The sequence below is a fragment of the Lissotriton vulgaris genome, chromosome 6, assembly GCF_964263255.1.
Source record: "Lissotriton vulgaris chromosome 6, aLisVul1.2, whole genome shotgun sequence".
NCBI classification, from domain to species: Eukaryota; Metazoa; Chordata; class Amphibia; order Caudata; family Salamandridae; genus Lissotriton; species Lissotriton vulgaris.
In genome coordinates, this window is record NC_141694.1 from 98861282 (window position 1) to 98879363 (window position 18082).

At 44.6% G+C, this 18082-nt stretch overlaps 1 protein-coding gene across 1 annotated transcript in view; it reads left to right on the forward strand.

Moving 5' to 3' along the window:
• The window catches only part of LOC147706859 (epoxide hydrolase 1-like), a 265167-nt gene extending 247775 nt beyond the window's left edge, over positions 1–17392 (forward strand). Inside the window, exon 9 of the mRNA XM_086926033.1 lies at positions 17180–17392. Within this exon, the coding sequence (XP_086782159.1) occupies positions 17180–17315 (136 nt within the window). The 3' untranslated portion in view covers positions 17316–17392. The remainder of the gene's footprint in view (positions 1–17179) is intronic.
• The last annotated feature ends 690 nt before the right edge of the window (positions 17393–18082 follow it).

Genomic DNA, 18082 nt, shown 5'->3' on the forward strand with positions numbered 1-18082 from the left:
TTTAAACAGCCGGTTTGCCTTCGGCTTCAGTTTTGCACACGACACATACTTGTTGTTGTAGCTTTCACCCTAGAAGCGGTGAGGTGGTTTATTTGAGAATAATATGTTATTTCTATGCTATCAGCTGCACACTCTAAGATTAACCTAACACAAGGTTGCTGGGAGGCCTGATCCTCGCACCACATTAGACATAACACAAATAATGTTGATGCCAACATTTTGGGCTCTACGCGGGTTTAAGATAGAGTTACACGGAATGAACTGAGACACTTGGTGCTGCGCATGAAGAGAGCTGGTAGCTGTTGATGTGAACTGCTCCTACTGACATTGAGAGGTATGGGGCCGCCCTGCTAAAGCCCGAATGAGACCTTCATATATATAAAATAATATGCTAGATAGGGTGCGCGAAATATAGGTGCTATCGATTTCTATAGTTTTTGAATTATAACATGCTAGCACCTTTTGCTTACTATGGATTAGTGACTATGCTGCTGACTCTGATTATTATAATCTGCATTTTGGTATTATACAAGATACTGCGTTTGAGAACTCTGCATTGAATAATAAATATTTCAAACTTGCATTTGTGTTCTTTGACTCTCAGTTTTGGTTTGAAATGATTATATAACGAAAGAGTGTTCATGTGTTCCACGATTCCTGAGGTATTCTAAAGATCATGTTCTGGTTTGTCTAAGACATGGATCATTCCATAATGATCCATGAGACACTGTAGCTAGCTAGGTAAGGGGATTTCTGACACTGAGATGAGTTTTGGATCATCCTAACTCACTGAGGTTCTAGATCTCTATGCACAGTTCTGTGGGAGAACGGAAACCCTGCTACATGGCGCCCAACGGTTTGGTTGGCCTTAAAACATGACACTCGAGTAGTATATCATTCATACCTTGACACCTTCATTCCCGTTTCCGGTAAACGGTGGTGTCGGAAAACCTACCTGTTTTTGAAATAGGTCTTTTCAAGCTTGAATTCTACATTAAACGGTTTCTTTGAATTACTACCCAGTTGTGCTACAAAGTGTTCTTTGTCTTTTTTCACTTCCGGTGCTAACATGGCCGTGGACATAGCGCAGCATAGCCACGTCGCGGTTCGCGACCACTTGCGGGCATATAATGTCCCGGCGGAAGGTTTGGCTGTGGTTCTAGTAGTGAGTGCGGAACATGCGTACCCGTACGAATTGTTTTATTCCTGGGTGACGTTTCCGGAAGTAAACGCTAATTCGGGTGTCTACCACTCATACACTGCCTCGGCTGTTCCGCCGGCTTATGCTCCGTACAGGGCACTGGAAGTACCTATAGATGTTTGGCAGCACGGAGTTTGGTTTGGTGGCGTCCTACCCCATTCTTTAACGGCTCCGAGGTTGGGTCCGTTGTCCATTCCGGGCACAGCCTGGCCCGCCTTGGGCGGATTTACTCCTCATCCTAATCGCGCCACTTGTAATGTGGGTGATCTGCGGCGTCTGCATGATGTCGCGGTTGACGTGATTAGAGCGCTTGTTCATTACATTGGTCGTAATATACATGGCGCAGCCCCCGCAGGTGCGCAGCTTCGAGCGGAACAGGCTGGTTTGAAAATCAGTCCTGTCTTGGTGAATTCCGTAATGGGCAGAAAGCCAGAAAATAAGGATGATTTTCCTTACTGGCTTGCCGAGAAATTCGACCAGCTGGAGGCTGTGTTTCCTAATACGACTCCGGGTGAGAAACACCGGATTCTTACGCTTAGTTTACCGAAGGATTTAGCCCCTGAACTTGCTGACTGTGAAACATGGGGTAAGACTTTTGCAGCGGTTTACTCGAGGTGCTTTGGCACCCCGTCAGTGTCGAACCTGTCTGCGGTCCTAAAACGTGTTCAGGATGATCACGGACCGGAGTCGGCGGTTGAGTTGGGTATGCGCCTGAGCGGTTCATTTGAGACGGTTTGCGGTATTATCCTTGCTAATGTAAAAGGGGATGCAGTGAACTTTCAGGTGGCCAATGGTCTGGCGTTAGTTCCCGATGCCGAGAAACCCCGTCAGCTGGCAAGAATTATTGTGGCGGCTTATAAAACGGTTGGCCGCAATTCTAAGGGTGTAAAGCTTTTTCTTGAAAAAGAAAAGAAGCAGCCCCAGGGACAGTCTTCGGAAACGGGTGGACAACCCAAGTCCAAAAAACAAAATTGGCCTAAAAAACAGAATCAGGGTAAGCAACAACAACAACAGACACAGGTTTCTAGTCCGGCGCCTTCACAACCTGCGCAGTCGGATAGAGTTTATGAATTGAGCGATCGCGCTACGATTAAATCGCCTGACAGATATCAGGCATCTGACCAACGCTCTCCTCGTTCCTTTCAGGACTCATCGGCTCCGTCAACCGGTGGTGGAGGGGGCGGCAGGGGCAGGGGTGGCCAGCAGGGACGTGGCCAGCCCCGCACGCGAAGTGAAGGGGATCAGCGGGACGACTCTACGCCAAAGAGACCGCAGTTTGCCAAGAAGAAAGTCGCTGCCTTAACGGCGCATCGATATGCCCCAGATAGTGAGAACGCGGCTTCGGAATCTGACGTGGGCTCTGACCTTGCTGGACAGCGCGGCGGAGATTACCATAGTGAGAGAGGCCCTCCGTCCACTGTTGAAGGTGACAGCGACTGAGACTTTTATTGTGATTGAAACAGCTGATACACATGTTGCTCCCCCTGAAAGACTTTTTGAAATTGTCCTGTTAATTTAAGGTGACATGCAGCGAACTGTAAAAGGGGTATTTTGGGAGAATCTTTCGGATACGTATGACATTCTGCTTTCGGAGGCTGACTGGCCCCCACCTTTTGTTCTCGCAGCTCCGCGAGGGGAGGAGGTAATCCTCCCCAGTTTCGCGCACACTGTTTCGAGAGTGGAAGCGCTGCATTTTGCAGAAGAGTGGGCTCTGGCGCTTGCGCCGGCTGTGTACCGAAATCAGTGTGGCTGGGATAAATTGTCCCCTAGCCATGAGATTCCTTTACGGTCACAGCCGCAGCCACAACCCCAGTATCCCATACGGCGTGAAGCTAAAGCTTCGGTCGCGGCTATCCTTGAACAATTGGAATATCAAGGTGTAATTGAAACGTGTGTGTCACCAATGAATAATCCCCTTTTTACTGTTAACAAGCCGGACGGCTCATATCGTCTGGTTTTGGATTACCGGCATTTGAACTCGCATTGCCGTAACTGTGCAGTACAGAATACTCACGGCTCTGCCCTAGTGAATAGTCTTGAGCGTAAACGGTTCAAAACCACGCTTGACATTTCCAATGGTTTTTATGCACATAGATTAGATGGTCTAAGTTCCCAATGGACCAGTTTTACGTGCGGCGGCGTACAAAAAAAGTTTAATCGACTCCCAATGGGATATAAAAATAGTCCTGGAGTGTTTTCCGCCCGCATAGTCTCTCTTTTAGAGAGTTTCGATCCAGTTGCATGTTCGTATGTGGATGACATTTATCTCACAGATTGGCTCCTCAGTTCCTGGAGAAGTGCGCGCAGTTGCGCTCTCCGACAACGCTGAAAAAATTACAGTCTTTACTGGGTTTTCTAAATTTCGGGAGGACATACATTCCGGAATATGCCCAGCGTATCAAGCCTTTATATGCCTTGGTACAACCATCTTTTTCCAAATCATGCTGGCTGCCTGAGCATTCAGCCATTCTGCAGTCCTTGCAGGCTGATATGCTAGCTTCTGACTACTTACAGACTCGTGATAACCAGACCAACCTGGTGATAAGAATTATCCCTGGGACGGTGGGTTTCACGTACCTGACTTTTAATGAAGGGGATACTGTACCTATTGCTTACAAGTCACACTTGTACACTTCGGCTGAACTGCGTTTTTCCACTGTGGAGAAAGTTTTAACGGCTGTGCAGATGGCAATTCTTAAAGAACGTGCCCTGTCGCAGGGAAAGCGCATGTTGGTTGTCACCCCGTGTCCAGCCTTGGAGGCGGTCACGAAAGCCAGTGTACCGAATTCTAAAGCTTTGCACCCTCGGTGGATTCAGTGGGCTACATCCTTGACATCTCAGGATGTCACGTTTATTTTTGACGCCGCTTTACGGTCGCAGGAGTATTTACAGTATGAATTTGTTCATCCTGCTCCTTTAGCAATGCGGCCGTTGGAGGATTTCCATTGTATCATTTACACGGATGGTTCGACGCAGGTTGCGCATGGCTCTAAACACGCCTACGTTTCCGCTTGCGCCATTGTGGTCGGTGCCATGGTGAACGATGAGTTCAAGTCCAGTGTTGTGCACACGCAAACGCTAGGGGACTGCACCGCACAGTTGGCAGAGCTTCGTGCTCTTATGCTTGCATTGGAGTACGCTGATCCTTGTGTGACGACTTTAATCGTAAGTGATTCTTACTACTGTGTCCAGTCTTACAATGAGAACTTGTTCTTTTGGATTCAGAATGATTTTCGTGATTCCAAGGGTAGCACAATAAAACATAAAATGATCTGGGTCCGAGTGGCGGAACTTAAAGAGAAACTGCCGCTCGTGTTTGTGATTCATACTCTCGGCCACCAGCGCGTGGGGGTCCACGCTGTTGGCAACTCGCTTGCTGATGAAGCAGCGAAGTCAGCGGTATCAAAATACTTAGTTGCAGCGGTCACGAGGTCCAAAAGCAAAATAGATGATGACATCTTGGCGGCTGTTGCTGCCACGGAGAAGGGAGGTAAATATCCTGCGGGGTTCCCTTCGAAGTACACATACCACTTAAGTCCCGATAAGGTTCCTTATGTGAAAATTCCTGAAGTTGGAGAGCGTCTAGTTCCCAACTCGGATCGCAGAGCTTCTCTGATTACAGCGGCTCATGAAGGTGTGGCGTCTGCGCATGCGGGCGTCTCAGCCACTGTATCTCAGCTACAACAGAGGTTCTGGTGGCGGGGACTGTACAAACAGACGCGCGATTATGTCCTTATGTGTGACATTTGTCAGCAGATCAAGCCTTCTACTGCTGCGCGTCTGCCTCAGACACAGTTGTACATCTCTAATAAACCACTTGGATGTGTTTATTTGGATCACTGCGGTCCTTTTTCTTCTGATACTGCGTATAAATATATCTTAGTAGCAGTTGACTCATGCACACGCTTTGTATGGATATGGCCGCATCGAAGCGCTGATTCGCGAACTGTCATTAAGGATTTGCGTGTCTTTGTGGGAATCTTTGCTTGTGGTACTTTCCATTCGGACCAGGGTCCGGCTTTCGCCTCTAAGGCGTATAAGGATGCTATGGTTTCGTTGGGAGTACAGGTGAAGTTTTCAAGCCCCTACAGGCCTGAGGGCAATTCTGTAGTAGAAAGAATGAACCGCGACTTAAAGCAATCTTTGACAGCCCGCGTTATAGGCACTGGTAGAAACTGGCTGACCCACCTCTATGGCGTGCAGCGTGCGCTTAATAATCTCCCTAGAAGGTCTCTGGGTGGGCGGACCCCATACGAAATGCTCTTTGGTATCAAGATGTACGTACCTGACCTTGATGGTGCAGACTGCCAGGCCCAGGCCGCGGCCTTTGACGTAGATGAACATTGCAATGTTTTACAGGATCTACAAAAGACCAGAGACAGTCTTGCAAAGGAACACTTGCCCTCCACGTCGGATGATGCGTTGCAGATCCCGGTAGTTGGCTGGCTACCCCAAGTTGGAGAACTGGTTCGAGAGAAGATCGATAACAAGAAAGAGTTTGGTCCCTCATATCGAGCACCAGTCCGAGTACTTGGAGTGAAGGGCACAAGAACAGTCATTTTACCACCACTTCCAGGTCGTAAAGAAAACAGATTTATTTCTATTGACAATGTCAAGACACACAGGGTGGCCGATTCTTCATAGCATGACACCGGCTGTATCCTGTCCTTCCATGGTGAGGCACTCTGTGCTGGCTATTACATCTGGTGCAGATCAGGAGGTGTCCCTCGAGATGCCTGCCATAACTAGTCCTTTATTAAATACTATTCCTGTTACTAACATTGATGAGGTGACCTATGCAGATCCTGCTGATTTATCCATGTCCGATTTACAAGCTCGTTTGGCTAACCAGTCCAGATTCTCTTTTGACTCTGATTCGGAACTTTCAAAGAAACCATCGACTGTTGCAAAATATGCCACGTTGTTTAAAAAACATTTTTTAATTCCACCTTGGACATACATTTGGCTGATACTATTTTTATTTCATCTTTTTATGTCGATTGGTTTTGTGTTTTATTTTTTCCGACTGATCGATGGCCATTATGTGAAAGAAAGAACAGGAATTCGGTACCTTAATGGAACATTGGCCCCTCTATCCTCCTCACATTCAGTACACAGACTAAAGAGAGACTTACATTCAGTACAGATTACTGCTTGGCCAGTCCTTGATGGGATTGTGTGGGATGCGGTTAGGTTTCAGATACATGGCCCCACAGAAGTTATTAATGTTCCTAATGTGCTTAGAGTAAACATGGGAGATGTGATTAAGCAAAATGTTCGTTCTGATGATTGGGATCTTCAGGCTGTAGAAGCATTGTTCTCTGATTTGAAATATTATGCAGCCTTTGATGCTGAGGATTTGTACTTAGATTCTGTCAATTATGGTGATTTGTTTTGTTATCAACATTATGGGAATCATTTCTTACACAAGACAAGTTCCAGGAGGGTTCCTGTGAATTACACTCAGTGGGAACATTGCCCTACTCCCTTACAGGGGAGCTCAAGTACATTTCTGGGAAAATACTCTTATTTTACAGATTTTAATCAATCAAATCCTGAGTCGTTTTATTTTAAAGTGAACCAGAAATTCATGCCCAAAGTTAGACTTACTGATACAAAATTGCTGTATTCAAAGTCCTTTTTAGATAGGTTATCTGTGGATGGCTATGAGTTATGGAAGGATGCTATTGACCTTAAATCGGTTTGGGGTACCAAAGATTGGCAGGTACAAGGCACTGAGGCTTTGCATCGTGCATGTCTCATCCCGAATCACATGTTGTTTTTAAATTCTACTGTTTCTCAAACAACATGTTTTGGATTGGCTACATCTAAAAAATTAAATACCCCTACTATCCCTGACTTAGAAGAATATTCAGGTTGGAGTAATTTCACTACAATATCCATCAATGGGATACAAGCACTTTTGCAGAATTCCTCCTTTAATATTTCCCGTTTTGATCCGGAGGGATGGCTTTTGTGGCAAAGAAGCACTGATGCTTGCCAACGTAGGTTTTTGGGTTTATCTGAAGGTTTTACGCACATCAGGCCAGATCCCAGGTTTGACACAGATCACACTGTCACCACTTATTCAGTAGGTAAATTGTGTCAGAACTGGTTACAACATTCCACTTTGGCTGCTGTTAAACTGCATCTGTCCCAGTTGAATGAGAATATAGAGCTAAATGATTTTATAAAAGGCCCGACTAGGGGTAGATCTAAACGCTTTATTTATGCTGTATACAATGAGATTTGGAAATTTTCACAGGTTGAGGCAGCTAAACGCCTGAGAGCGATTGATCAAGCAAATTTAGAAAAAGTGCTAGCTGTAGTAGATAACAGTATTAACATGCTTTCTTCCAGGATTTACACATTGGATAATATTGTTTCTTCTGTTGTTGATATTGTACATGATGAAGTGTCCACGTTATACCATGGTCAAAATCAATTGCGTTCTGTAATGCAGTTTGCTTGGACTCTACAGACAATTAAGGCAGGTCGAGTTCCCTGGAACTCGTTGAACGTTTCATCCCTTTTCGCCCCTTTTAATCTTACTGAAAAACAGCGCATGCTTTCAATGCGTGATGCATCATTTTCTATGTTACATATTGAGAAGCTTGAATCCTTGCCTTTCTCTGTTGCTGAAACCACTACTGCCACGTGGCTGATTCATAGTTTAATTACATTACCATTTCCTTTATATAAATTTACTAACTGTATGCGGTATATTGCTATAGGACGATATGAACCACTAGGCAATGCTTTCTTACACGAGGCATGGTCATTACCATACACATACAGATGTCTGAAGGATGGAAAAGAAGTGAATCTTAATGGTGAGGATTGCACACAGTCACCTGACCAGTCATTAATATGCAGACACATTCAGTTACACGGTTCTTGTAATCAGGACCGCCCAAATTTAGCATGTGTTTTAAAAGGCACACCAGTTCCAGCAGTGGTTCCCACGTTCACATTATTAGCTAATGGTAGTTATTTACTTTTAAACAACGAGTTATGTTGTGGTTTATTAATTGGTGTGGCTTATGTGGTAACTGTATCAGAGCGTGTGGTGTGCTGCAAGAATGTTCTATACCCACCCACGCATGGGTCTTCAGATGTCTCCATCTGGCCACGAATTCCAACCTTGGAAGCAAAATTCAATGGTTTAAGCAGAATAAGGGCCCTTTTGTCTCAAAAACAAGTGACCCTGAGTTCGGCCCGGGAAACTTATGTCCTTCACATAGCTAACACCCGCACAGAGGTGCAGGCGCTTTTAAATACTGATTTGCCGTTTCATTTCTGTGAACTGGTGCACCAGATTTTTAATGCTTCTTCAACGACTGGGCTTGCACATTTTTTTAAGTTAGTAAGCAGTGGCCTCGTGACTACGTTTGAAAAAGTTTTTGGTATCATTCCCACGTTTTTCCACACTATTTTTTCGAGTCTGTTTGGTGGACTACCTGTGTTGCTGGCTGTAGCAGCAGGCATTCTGTTGGTGTTTTTCTTCATAAAACATGGATGCCCATCCTGCGCAAGACGCTGTTCAACGCCTCCTGACACTGTGCCGTAATCGGATGCTCAATTACTATGGAACATTGCCGCTTGCAGCATTAAGCACGGCCTATAGATTGTCATTTCGGTTCACCGACTTCACGTGTGTCCAACCTGTGTTTCACTGCCTGAGCTGCGAGTTCGATTGGGCCATTGATTTGTGCCTATGCTTGAGAACTGCTCCTGACGTCAATTTTGATCAGCTAATGCGTCCCGTGGTGGCTCACGAGCTGATCTGTTCTGGCGAGAGAGTTATGGCCTTGGCAGCGATAAATGGAGTTCTGGGCCAATGGGAGATTTCTGCAGCGGCGGATGCCTTTCTGACACACAGCGATCTGGTGAACCCACCGAGTTGTCCTCTGACGTTACAGGAGGATCCGATGCTGGAGGAGCACGTATGTTCTTTCCCATTGCTAAATTGGATTGCTAAACTATTTTCGGATGATGGCAGTGATTTCATGCTGGAGGCTGTGGCGACTTTCTTTGCATATACTTTCCAATCGTGAGATGCCTGGGAGGAATGCTTTGTTGTGAAATATGACTTTCCCCTCGCTGGATTGGAGGGATGGACTATGTTCAGCTGATGGAGAGTACAATCATGTGATGTCACTGGGGATAACGTCAATGTGGCACATGACTTTGGAAATCGGATACGTGCCTTGTTTTTTCACTTCCAAACATTTGAATTGATGAAACCTGGTCCTACGTTTCATATTTTTGAGACCTGATGGATGACTTTTGGTTCAAAAGTTTTGTTTTTATTTTTAGATTTGAGGCCACTGTAGGCATTCATACATATTCATTCATACATATTTTTAGCTTATTTTAGCTCAAGATTATTGAACTTTGCTTTCAATTGTTGTGTCTGATTTAGTATTGCCTTTTCCCTTATGTTTGACGGTGCTCGGACCAATGGGGGGGTGTCATATGGATACTTCATGACATATATTGCGTTAAGTTAGCATGAGTGTATTACATGTTTAAACAGCCGGTTTGCCTTCGGCTTCAGTTTTGCACACGACACATACTTGTTGTTGTAGCTTTCACCCTAGAAGCGGTGAGGTGGTTTATTTGAGAATAATATGTTATTTCTATGCTATCAGCTTTGCCTGGTACACTTGGTACAACTGTCTGCACACTGAGAGCTGCACACTCTAAGATTAACCTAACACAAGGTTGCTGGGAGGCCTGATCCTCGCACCACATTAGACATAACACAAATAATGTTGATGCCAACATTTTGGGCTCTACGCGGGTTTAAGATAGAGTTACACGGAATGAACTGAGACACTTGGTGCTGCGCATGAAGAGAGCTGGTAGCTGTTGATGTGAACTGCTCCTACTGACATTGAGAGGTATGGGGCCGCCCTGCTAAAGCCCGAATGAGACCTTCATATATATAAAATAATATGCTAGATAGGGTGCGCGAAATATAGGTGCTATCGATTTCTATAGTTTTTGAATTATAACATGCTAGCACCTTTTGCTTACTATGGATTAGTGACTATGCTGCTGACTCTGATTATTATAATCTGCATTTTGGTATTATACAAGATACTGCGTTTGAGAACTCTGCATTGAATAATAAATATTTCAAACTTGCATTTGTGTTCTTTGACTCTCAGTTTTGGTTTGAAATGATTATATAACGAAAGAGTGTTCATGTGTTCCACGATTCCTGAGGTATTCTAAAGATCATGTTCTGGTTTGTCTAAGACATGGATCATTCCATAATGATCCATGAGACACTGTAGCTAGCTAGGTAAGGGGATTTCTGACACTGAGATGAGTTTTGGATCATCCTAACTCACTGAGGTTCTAGATCTCTATGCACAGTTCTGTGGGAGAACGGAAACCCTGCTACAATGGTAGTTCAAATGAGCCTCCAACATCTTAGCTGGGGCGGGAAGAAGAGAAATGGGGCGAAAGTTCTTCAGAATCCCAGGATCCAAGGAGGCCTTTTTTAAAAGAGGCCTAATGATGGCAGTCTTCCAGGGGGCTGGGAACTCACCACTGGAGATGGCTCCATTTATAACTTCCAGCAAAGGGGGAAGTAGAGTGTCCCTGCAGTTTTTTAGGATTTTAAGGGGACAGGGATCAAGAGGGGAGCCTGACTTGGTGGAGTCTAGTAATTTGTCCAGTGTCTCAGTCGAGAGAAGAGGGAAGTTGGTCAAGATATCTTTGGAGGCTGGGGGATGATCTAAGGAGGGAGAGAAAACGTGAGTAAGATTATGACTCTGGAGAGCTGTATAAATATCCGAGATTTTAGTGTGGAAAAAAGTGGCAATCTGATCACAGAGTTCTTGAGAAGGTATTATGGGGTCGGGGTGTTGGACAAGGGATAAGGTTTCTACCACCTTAAAGAGATCACCGGGGCAGGAGAGAGATGAAGTTAGCTTAGAAAAGTACAATTGTTTCTCGGCTAACACCGCTGCTTTATAGCTCTTAAGGAGGTTTTTATGCTTGGTCCGGAGATCGGCATCAAGCTGAGCTCTCCACAGCCTTTCGTACCTCCTACACTCCTGTCTCTGAAGTCGAAGAGCTTCTGAGTACCAAGGTGCTGACGGGCTTTTCCTGGCACAGTAGTGAGATTTAAGAGGGGCTAAGGTGTCGATCGCCAGGCTCACGGGCAGTGGTGTCGATATCCTGGTAGGGGGGGGGGGGGTTGAAGCTAGCAATGAAAGGGCCAAGTGATTCGTTGGACAAGCCCCTATAGTTCCTCTTTAAAGCCCAACAGTTCCTGTCCGTGTGGGAGGCAGAGAGGGAACCTGGGAGAAATTCCAGTGGGACTGCTGTGTGATCCGACCAGGAGAGGGGCAGAGGGGAGCCAATCTCAAGTCTGGGGTCATTAGTAAAAACCCCATCTAAGATATGGCCAGCAGAATGTGTAGGGGATAACACCTTTTGGGAAAGGTCAAGAGAGGCAAGAGCGTCCAAAAGTGAGATAGTGTCAGCAGAGTTGGAATTTTCTAAATGGAAATTAAAATCTCCAAGGATAGTCAGAGAAGGCCTATTAATGAATGGTTCAATAGCTTCAAGTAAGTCGGCAACAAATGGAGACCTAGAGCCCGGGGGTCTGTAAATAAGAATGCCAGCAAAATTTTTTGTAGGGGAAGTGTTAAGAGAAAAGAAAAGGGCCTGAAAGGATTTCTGGGGGGGAAAGAAGGGGCTCTATGTGACAGGTAAAAGAATTCTTATAGACAATGCCTATTCCACCCCCTCTGCGGTCTTCTCTATCCTGTCTCACCATGGCATAACCATCAGGGAGGGCATTGATCAGGTCGGGGCCGGATGAGTCCGAGCCCCACGTTTCGGTGACAAAGACCCAGGAAGGTTTTCTTTCCGAGACGAATTCTCTGAATGCGACTTTGTTACTAACCAGAGAACGAGCATTAATAAGAAAGCCCAATTCTTTAGGGGAAGGAGGGGGTTCATGTCTTACCGGAGCCCTAGAAGGCTTAGCAACATATGCATAATTAAACGCGCTGGAGGTAGTCAAGCAACTACAAGTGAAACCAGGGTACAGTTGCTCATTATTAAATTTTAAAAATACTAGAGTATTTATTTTATTTAATTAATATTTATATTTTTAAAAATACTCATAATATATTTAAATAATAAAGAATATTTATTATAATTTATAAATAAATATTTAAGTACAATAAAGTTAATTTGATTTAAAAATATTGTTTAAAAAATAAAAATAATAAAAAATACTAGAGTATATTTTTAATTTAATTAATATTTATTTATATTAAAATCAATTAAATAACATTTTTTAGAAATAAACATTTAATATTTAAATACTATAAATGTACTTATTTTTTTAAATTTATATTTTTTAAAATAAATCTAAAAAACTATTTTTTAATACTCAAATTAATATATCTATAAAAGAAATATTTTTTTAAATTTTTAGCAATAAATTAAAAACCTTTAAAATATAAAATATTATTTATATAAAAAATTAACATTAATATAAATAATAATATAATACTTACGATGTAAAGGTACTTGCGTTGTAAAAGTCCTTACGTTGTAAAACCATGCATTGTAAAAACATGCGTTGTAAATACACTTGCGTTGTAAAAGGTTCGTTGTCATGGTAGTGCGTTGTAAAAGTTGCGTTGTAAAGGTTGTTCACCCTTCTACTTCAACTTGGCTTCTTTCTTTTTCTGCAGTCTAAGAGTGCATGTTTTCTCGTTGCTCCCTATGTGCTTCTGTGCTTCCCCTATGCCCTGGATGCGGCATTCAAATGACGATCGCCAAATATGCACTGGTGGAAACCACAAACGTCCTCATCCAAACGTGTTTTTGCGTGTAGTGCTTGGTTTGAACAGGCGGGTACATCCTGTTCTCCCACTGATGACCTCGGATCAAGGGCCTGGGTGTTGAGCTTCTTTGTGTTATATACTGTAGGCTGCTTAAGGATAGTGTTCTGTGCAGAGTTTCTTAGTAGAAGTAGTGGTGGTGGTGGTGGCAGCACAGTGCCTCCTTGATCACAGGGATGACACCTGCACTCAACTGGGCTAGAAAGGCCACTGTTTTGTTTCGACCGGCCAATGTGATGAGTAGGCATTGCACTGTAATCTGCGTTTAGCAGTTTGACACTACCCCACCTAAACCAGTGTTCGGGGCAGAGAAGCATCTGTATGGTCAGATGCTCTTTTCAGGGGCTGGAGTTTGGGTCGCACACCAAGAGCGTGTCTGGTCGCTGTGAAAAGTACATTTATACCTTAGACAGAAGCTAGGTAAGGACCTGCACTGCATAAACACGTATTTCATTAATCCCCATAATTATTCTACAACTCTGAAGACCCATCTGTAATAAGGAGGAGATAATGGTTGGGCAGAACTCTGAATGGCAGTGTTCGAGTGCATCTGTGCTTTTTACATCAGGAGGATGATTATACGTGCGCCATTGTCTTGGTAGAACTGGAACTGTAAGGGTTAAACGATTTTCACAGGACCGTATATTTAATAGCGAAATATAGTTTATAAGCAGTATAAGAGCTGTCCATTAGATGGCAGCGGAAGCCGGTTTATTTACAAACCATTGCTCGGATTGTGCCTTTCGGTTCAAGTCTTAGTAAAAGTAAACCAAGACGAACGTACACAGGAATTACGAATATATGGCTTCTTGGGGCTAGAAGGACAAAACGTGCACATCGTTCTGGGCCTACGTACGTTCCTAGGAGTATTATTATGTGAAGCATGGGCATTCAGGCGGCCAAAAAATGTGGGTATATATCATATTTGATTATGTACTTATTTCATCTTCTCGACTGATCAGTTTACTCACCAGGCTGGGTAGAAGGTTCCAATGCCGTCAGGGGACGCCAGGCCAAGGATGGTATGGGAAGCAAGCCTGGTTTGTAGGTGTTGACAACGTTGAATGACTTGGGTGCAATAAAATGTATCCAGCGTTTACAGAAAGGAGTATGCAGTTCAGTCAACATAGGGGTGACCCCAGAGGGCAAATTTAAAGCGCTGTTTTTTTCCAAAAATGTCTTGGTTAAATGAAAGGCTGTGGATATTCTTCATATACACACGACACAAGGGGGAGGGGGGGGCGGGAGGAATCATTATCCTTCTGCTCAATTTTACTGAAACTGTGTGAATGGTTCCATTGTTACAGCTTTCTTTTTGAAGACTTAAGAGCAGCAATATTGTCGTGGTGTACCCTGGGCGTCAGTTTGGTAGCCTTTTCAATATCATATACAAGCCATTGTTGCTGCTTATTTACCTTACGCAAGGAACAGCCATTGACAAAGCCAATAGTCAAGAATTATGTGTATGATACTTATAATGTATGTCTTGGTGTAATGACAGAAAAAAGCTACGAAATGTGCAGTACACTATGCTAAGCACAGTGCGAATTAGTAGGGGAATCATGATTGTCCTTTCCCTCAACTTTCCTTAAAAAACTGTGTAACATCTGGTTCCTGGGGTAAAGCGCTTTGATGCCCCCAGACCAAGCTAATGCTACATAAAACTGTAACATGGAAAAAGTGTGTACGTAATTGAGATATGTATCAATATTAAGGACAATGCAATTTCTGGGTCGCTTGGGTCGTGCGGATTCATTTCATTTATATTTAAACTCGCGCTACAACAATACAAATCACTCGCGCAATGTGTGCTAGAGGCAAAGTTGACTAGCGCTACGATATTTCAGAACACAAACTGATGGCGGCAATTGCTCGTCAAGCGTTACGATACCCAATGTCCAGGGAGCGTGGGGAGCGACCGACACTGCACGAGTCAGGCTGATCACAGCGGAGGCTCAGGCGGGTCAGCTCTCTTCAATCAGTGGGAGGGAGGGGCCGCAGGGAGGAGTGATCGGGGTGGAGGGGCGGGCTGGCGGCTGCTCCGGAACGGACCGGGGTACATTGATTTGTGGTGTGAGTATTCGACCACGTGGCTTAATGGATAAGGTGGCTGACTTCGGGTCAGAAGGTTGTGGGTTCGAGTCCTCAGTGAGTCCCCAGACAATGCAATTTCTGGGTCGCTTGGGCCGTGCTGATTCATTTCACCACTTAAGTAATTGCTTCACAACATTTCGCACCCCCCCCCCCTTTTTATTGCCTTTGTAATGTGAGGGTTGTAATTGGGAGACAAGAATCTCTCATTGAGTGGTTGCTGGGTTGAATGTTTTATTTCACAATTATAAGTTAAAGTATAACACTTTAGAATTACTATCATTTGTATCAACTGAATTGATAGTTAAAACAATAGTGGAAACTTCTCTATGCTAAGGACCTCTTTCTTGGGGTCCTCCTTGCGAGTAACATGCATTCAAGTGTAGGTCTTGACGATGGTGTGAAAGCCAGTTTCCCAGGTTGCGCGGCACACTATTGCTAGGCACAGACGTTAACTACGTTCCTTTACAACTCAAAGCAGAAAGCCATACAAGGGACTTGAATATTTCATTTTGAAGGCAGATAACATCGTAGTGGGCCTAGTAATGAATTCAATTTGGGAAACCAGTAGCTTGTAAAAGACTCATGTCGCATTGATTATAGGGGGAGTTCAAAACGCAGTGTGTTGCTAATGCTGAGAGTGCTCTATACTGGAGCTGCTTTCCACCTAAACTTGAGAACTACCCAGAGTCCTCTACTTTTGATTTATTGCATATGTATGCAGCACTGTATTTCTGAACAGGTTTTGTTTAGACTTAAACTGGGTGTGTACTTGGGTATGGGCAGAGCTGTACCTCTCTGAGGAGGGTGAAACACATGTCAGGGGTTGCTTTTGATCATGTCAGGTTGGCTTGGATGGTATTTTACCAAAAGCCAAAGTGGTAATGGTGTGCTGGGAGCGGTAAAAGGCTCTTGGGCCATTTTACAGCCCTGCATGGATAGCACTGTGCTAATCCTATTCTTAAAGACTTTGCTGCTGAACTGGCAAAAAGACTGTCCCTTTCAATCTTATATCCTAAAGGCTTGGATAGAAAAGCAGAAATTGGAAGTGATGTTAGGGGCTTGCAACATCATGTTTATTCAACTACACTGGACTCACAACGCTCCGAGTCCCTTAGCTTCAGGTCAACCAGTCCTGAAAAGAGCCAATGCATTATTACATTAATGGCAAGCGTTCTCATGGGGAAGTTACTCATGTAAGGGAAATAGTACTGGACTTAGTGGGGGGGAATCTTTCATAAAGGACTGAAAGTTCTCCAATTTATACGCGATACGTTCTTTAAGTAACCATCAAGGCGCTATTGAAAATACGGCATGTGCCCTCGGTGGAAATTGTAACAGTAACTAGATTACTTTTTTTCTGGAGATATAAGGGGGGTGCCCGGTCCTGTAGGCCAAATGCTGGTAGTGGGCTTGCATGATCATCACCGGTAGGGCCACCCGCAGGGGGTACCTGTGAAGTGTGTGTTCAGACCTATCACTGAAGGGTCAGCTCCCGTAGTTAGTGAATTGCAAATATGGCCCAAATCTTCTTTTCTTTGCATGTAGGTTACCTCTGGGGCGGACTCCAGGTTGCCCTAGGCACCAAGGGGTGGTACACGTAAGCTTTGAGGGGGTGCCATGTCACACCGATACGCTCATACACGTATGTGTCGACAGACTTGGGGAATACCAATAGCATCGGCCTGGCAAGAAATGTGCTGGGCTGCAGCATACTTTTTAGTAACCATGATTGCTCTATTTCACTGCACTTCACACTGTGTACCTTAAGGAGTCATGAAGGCGCTATTGCATTCACTGTGGACCCCAGGTTTATTCTTTAATAAGGGTCATACTACCGGGCACCCTATACTCCGCATGTGACACAGACTGATGCGTCTGGTGCTAATCTTAGTTAAGGCTTAGCATGTAATGGCAATGTAATATGGGCATGTGTACTGCAGCTTTCGTCAGGAAGCCAGAAACACTAATAGTTTGTTTGTTTTTTCCATTTATGTGTGGCCAGATCCATGGCGGATACCTGGAAAGTGCTCCACACCGCAACAAATGCAAGAGGTGGACAGCCAAAGGGACCCTGTACTTCACGAACAGGAATGGCAAGCAACGACATCAAGTGTGATGGGCGATCGTTCAAGGACTGAAGAAGTGCCAAGACTGGGTTTGATTGTTTATTGGTGTGTTAACCATAGGTTGGGCTGGCCGCAGTAATGCAGCAGGATGTTGCTTCACATAATATGGCAGTATGTTCCTTATCAGGAAACAGTATTTCTACAGTAACGGCGCCTGTGCTCGCAGAGCCACCGTGGCCATCATAGTATATTCGTAGGTTACCAATTGGTGGTGCCAGCCCTAGTAATGTGGCAGTACACAGGGGTGTGTCTTGCCAGCTTAGCCAAACCCAAGAGTAATAGGTGTATGCAACACCTCAGCACCGCTTGTCGGAAAGCAGGACTCTGCCTTCATGGGGCCCGAGCTCCCAGTTGCAATTTTTAGCAGACACAGCGCATATGGGGATTTCCATAGTAAGGAGGTAGCCATACACGGAACATTTCCCAGAGCGTAGTGGTCAGGTGTGGGTGGTTCACGGATTTCACGATACAACAGTGGGACCTTTTTGGGGCCTGTGGTTCTCCGGGTAGCCTTTTTCAGTTGCACCAACAGTGGATGTCAGCGTCAGGAGCACTGTGTCTTACCGGCGCAGTGTAATGCCATCAATTAAGCCCATCTGGTGGCCCTATGGCAGCAGGTCTAATTTACCTGGATCAGACAGCCCTAGCATATTTAGCAAACATTTTGGGGGGAGGGGATGTGAAAGGTACACCGGAACGCCTGGGTAGAAGTGAGGTCGACTTGTCCGTTTCCGGGGTACACCCTGGCGCAGGCATTCTAGATCTCCCGTTAGGGGAAG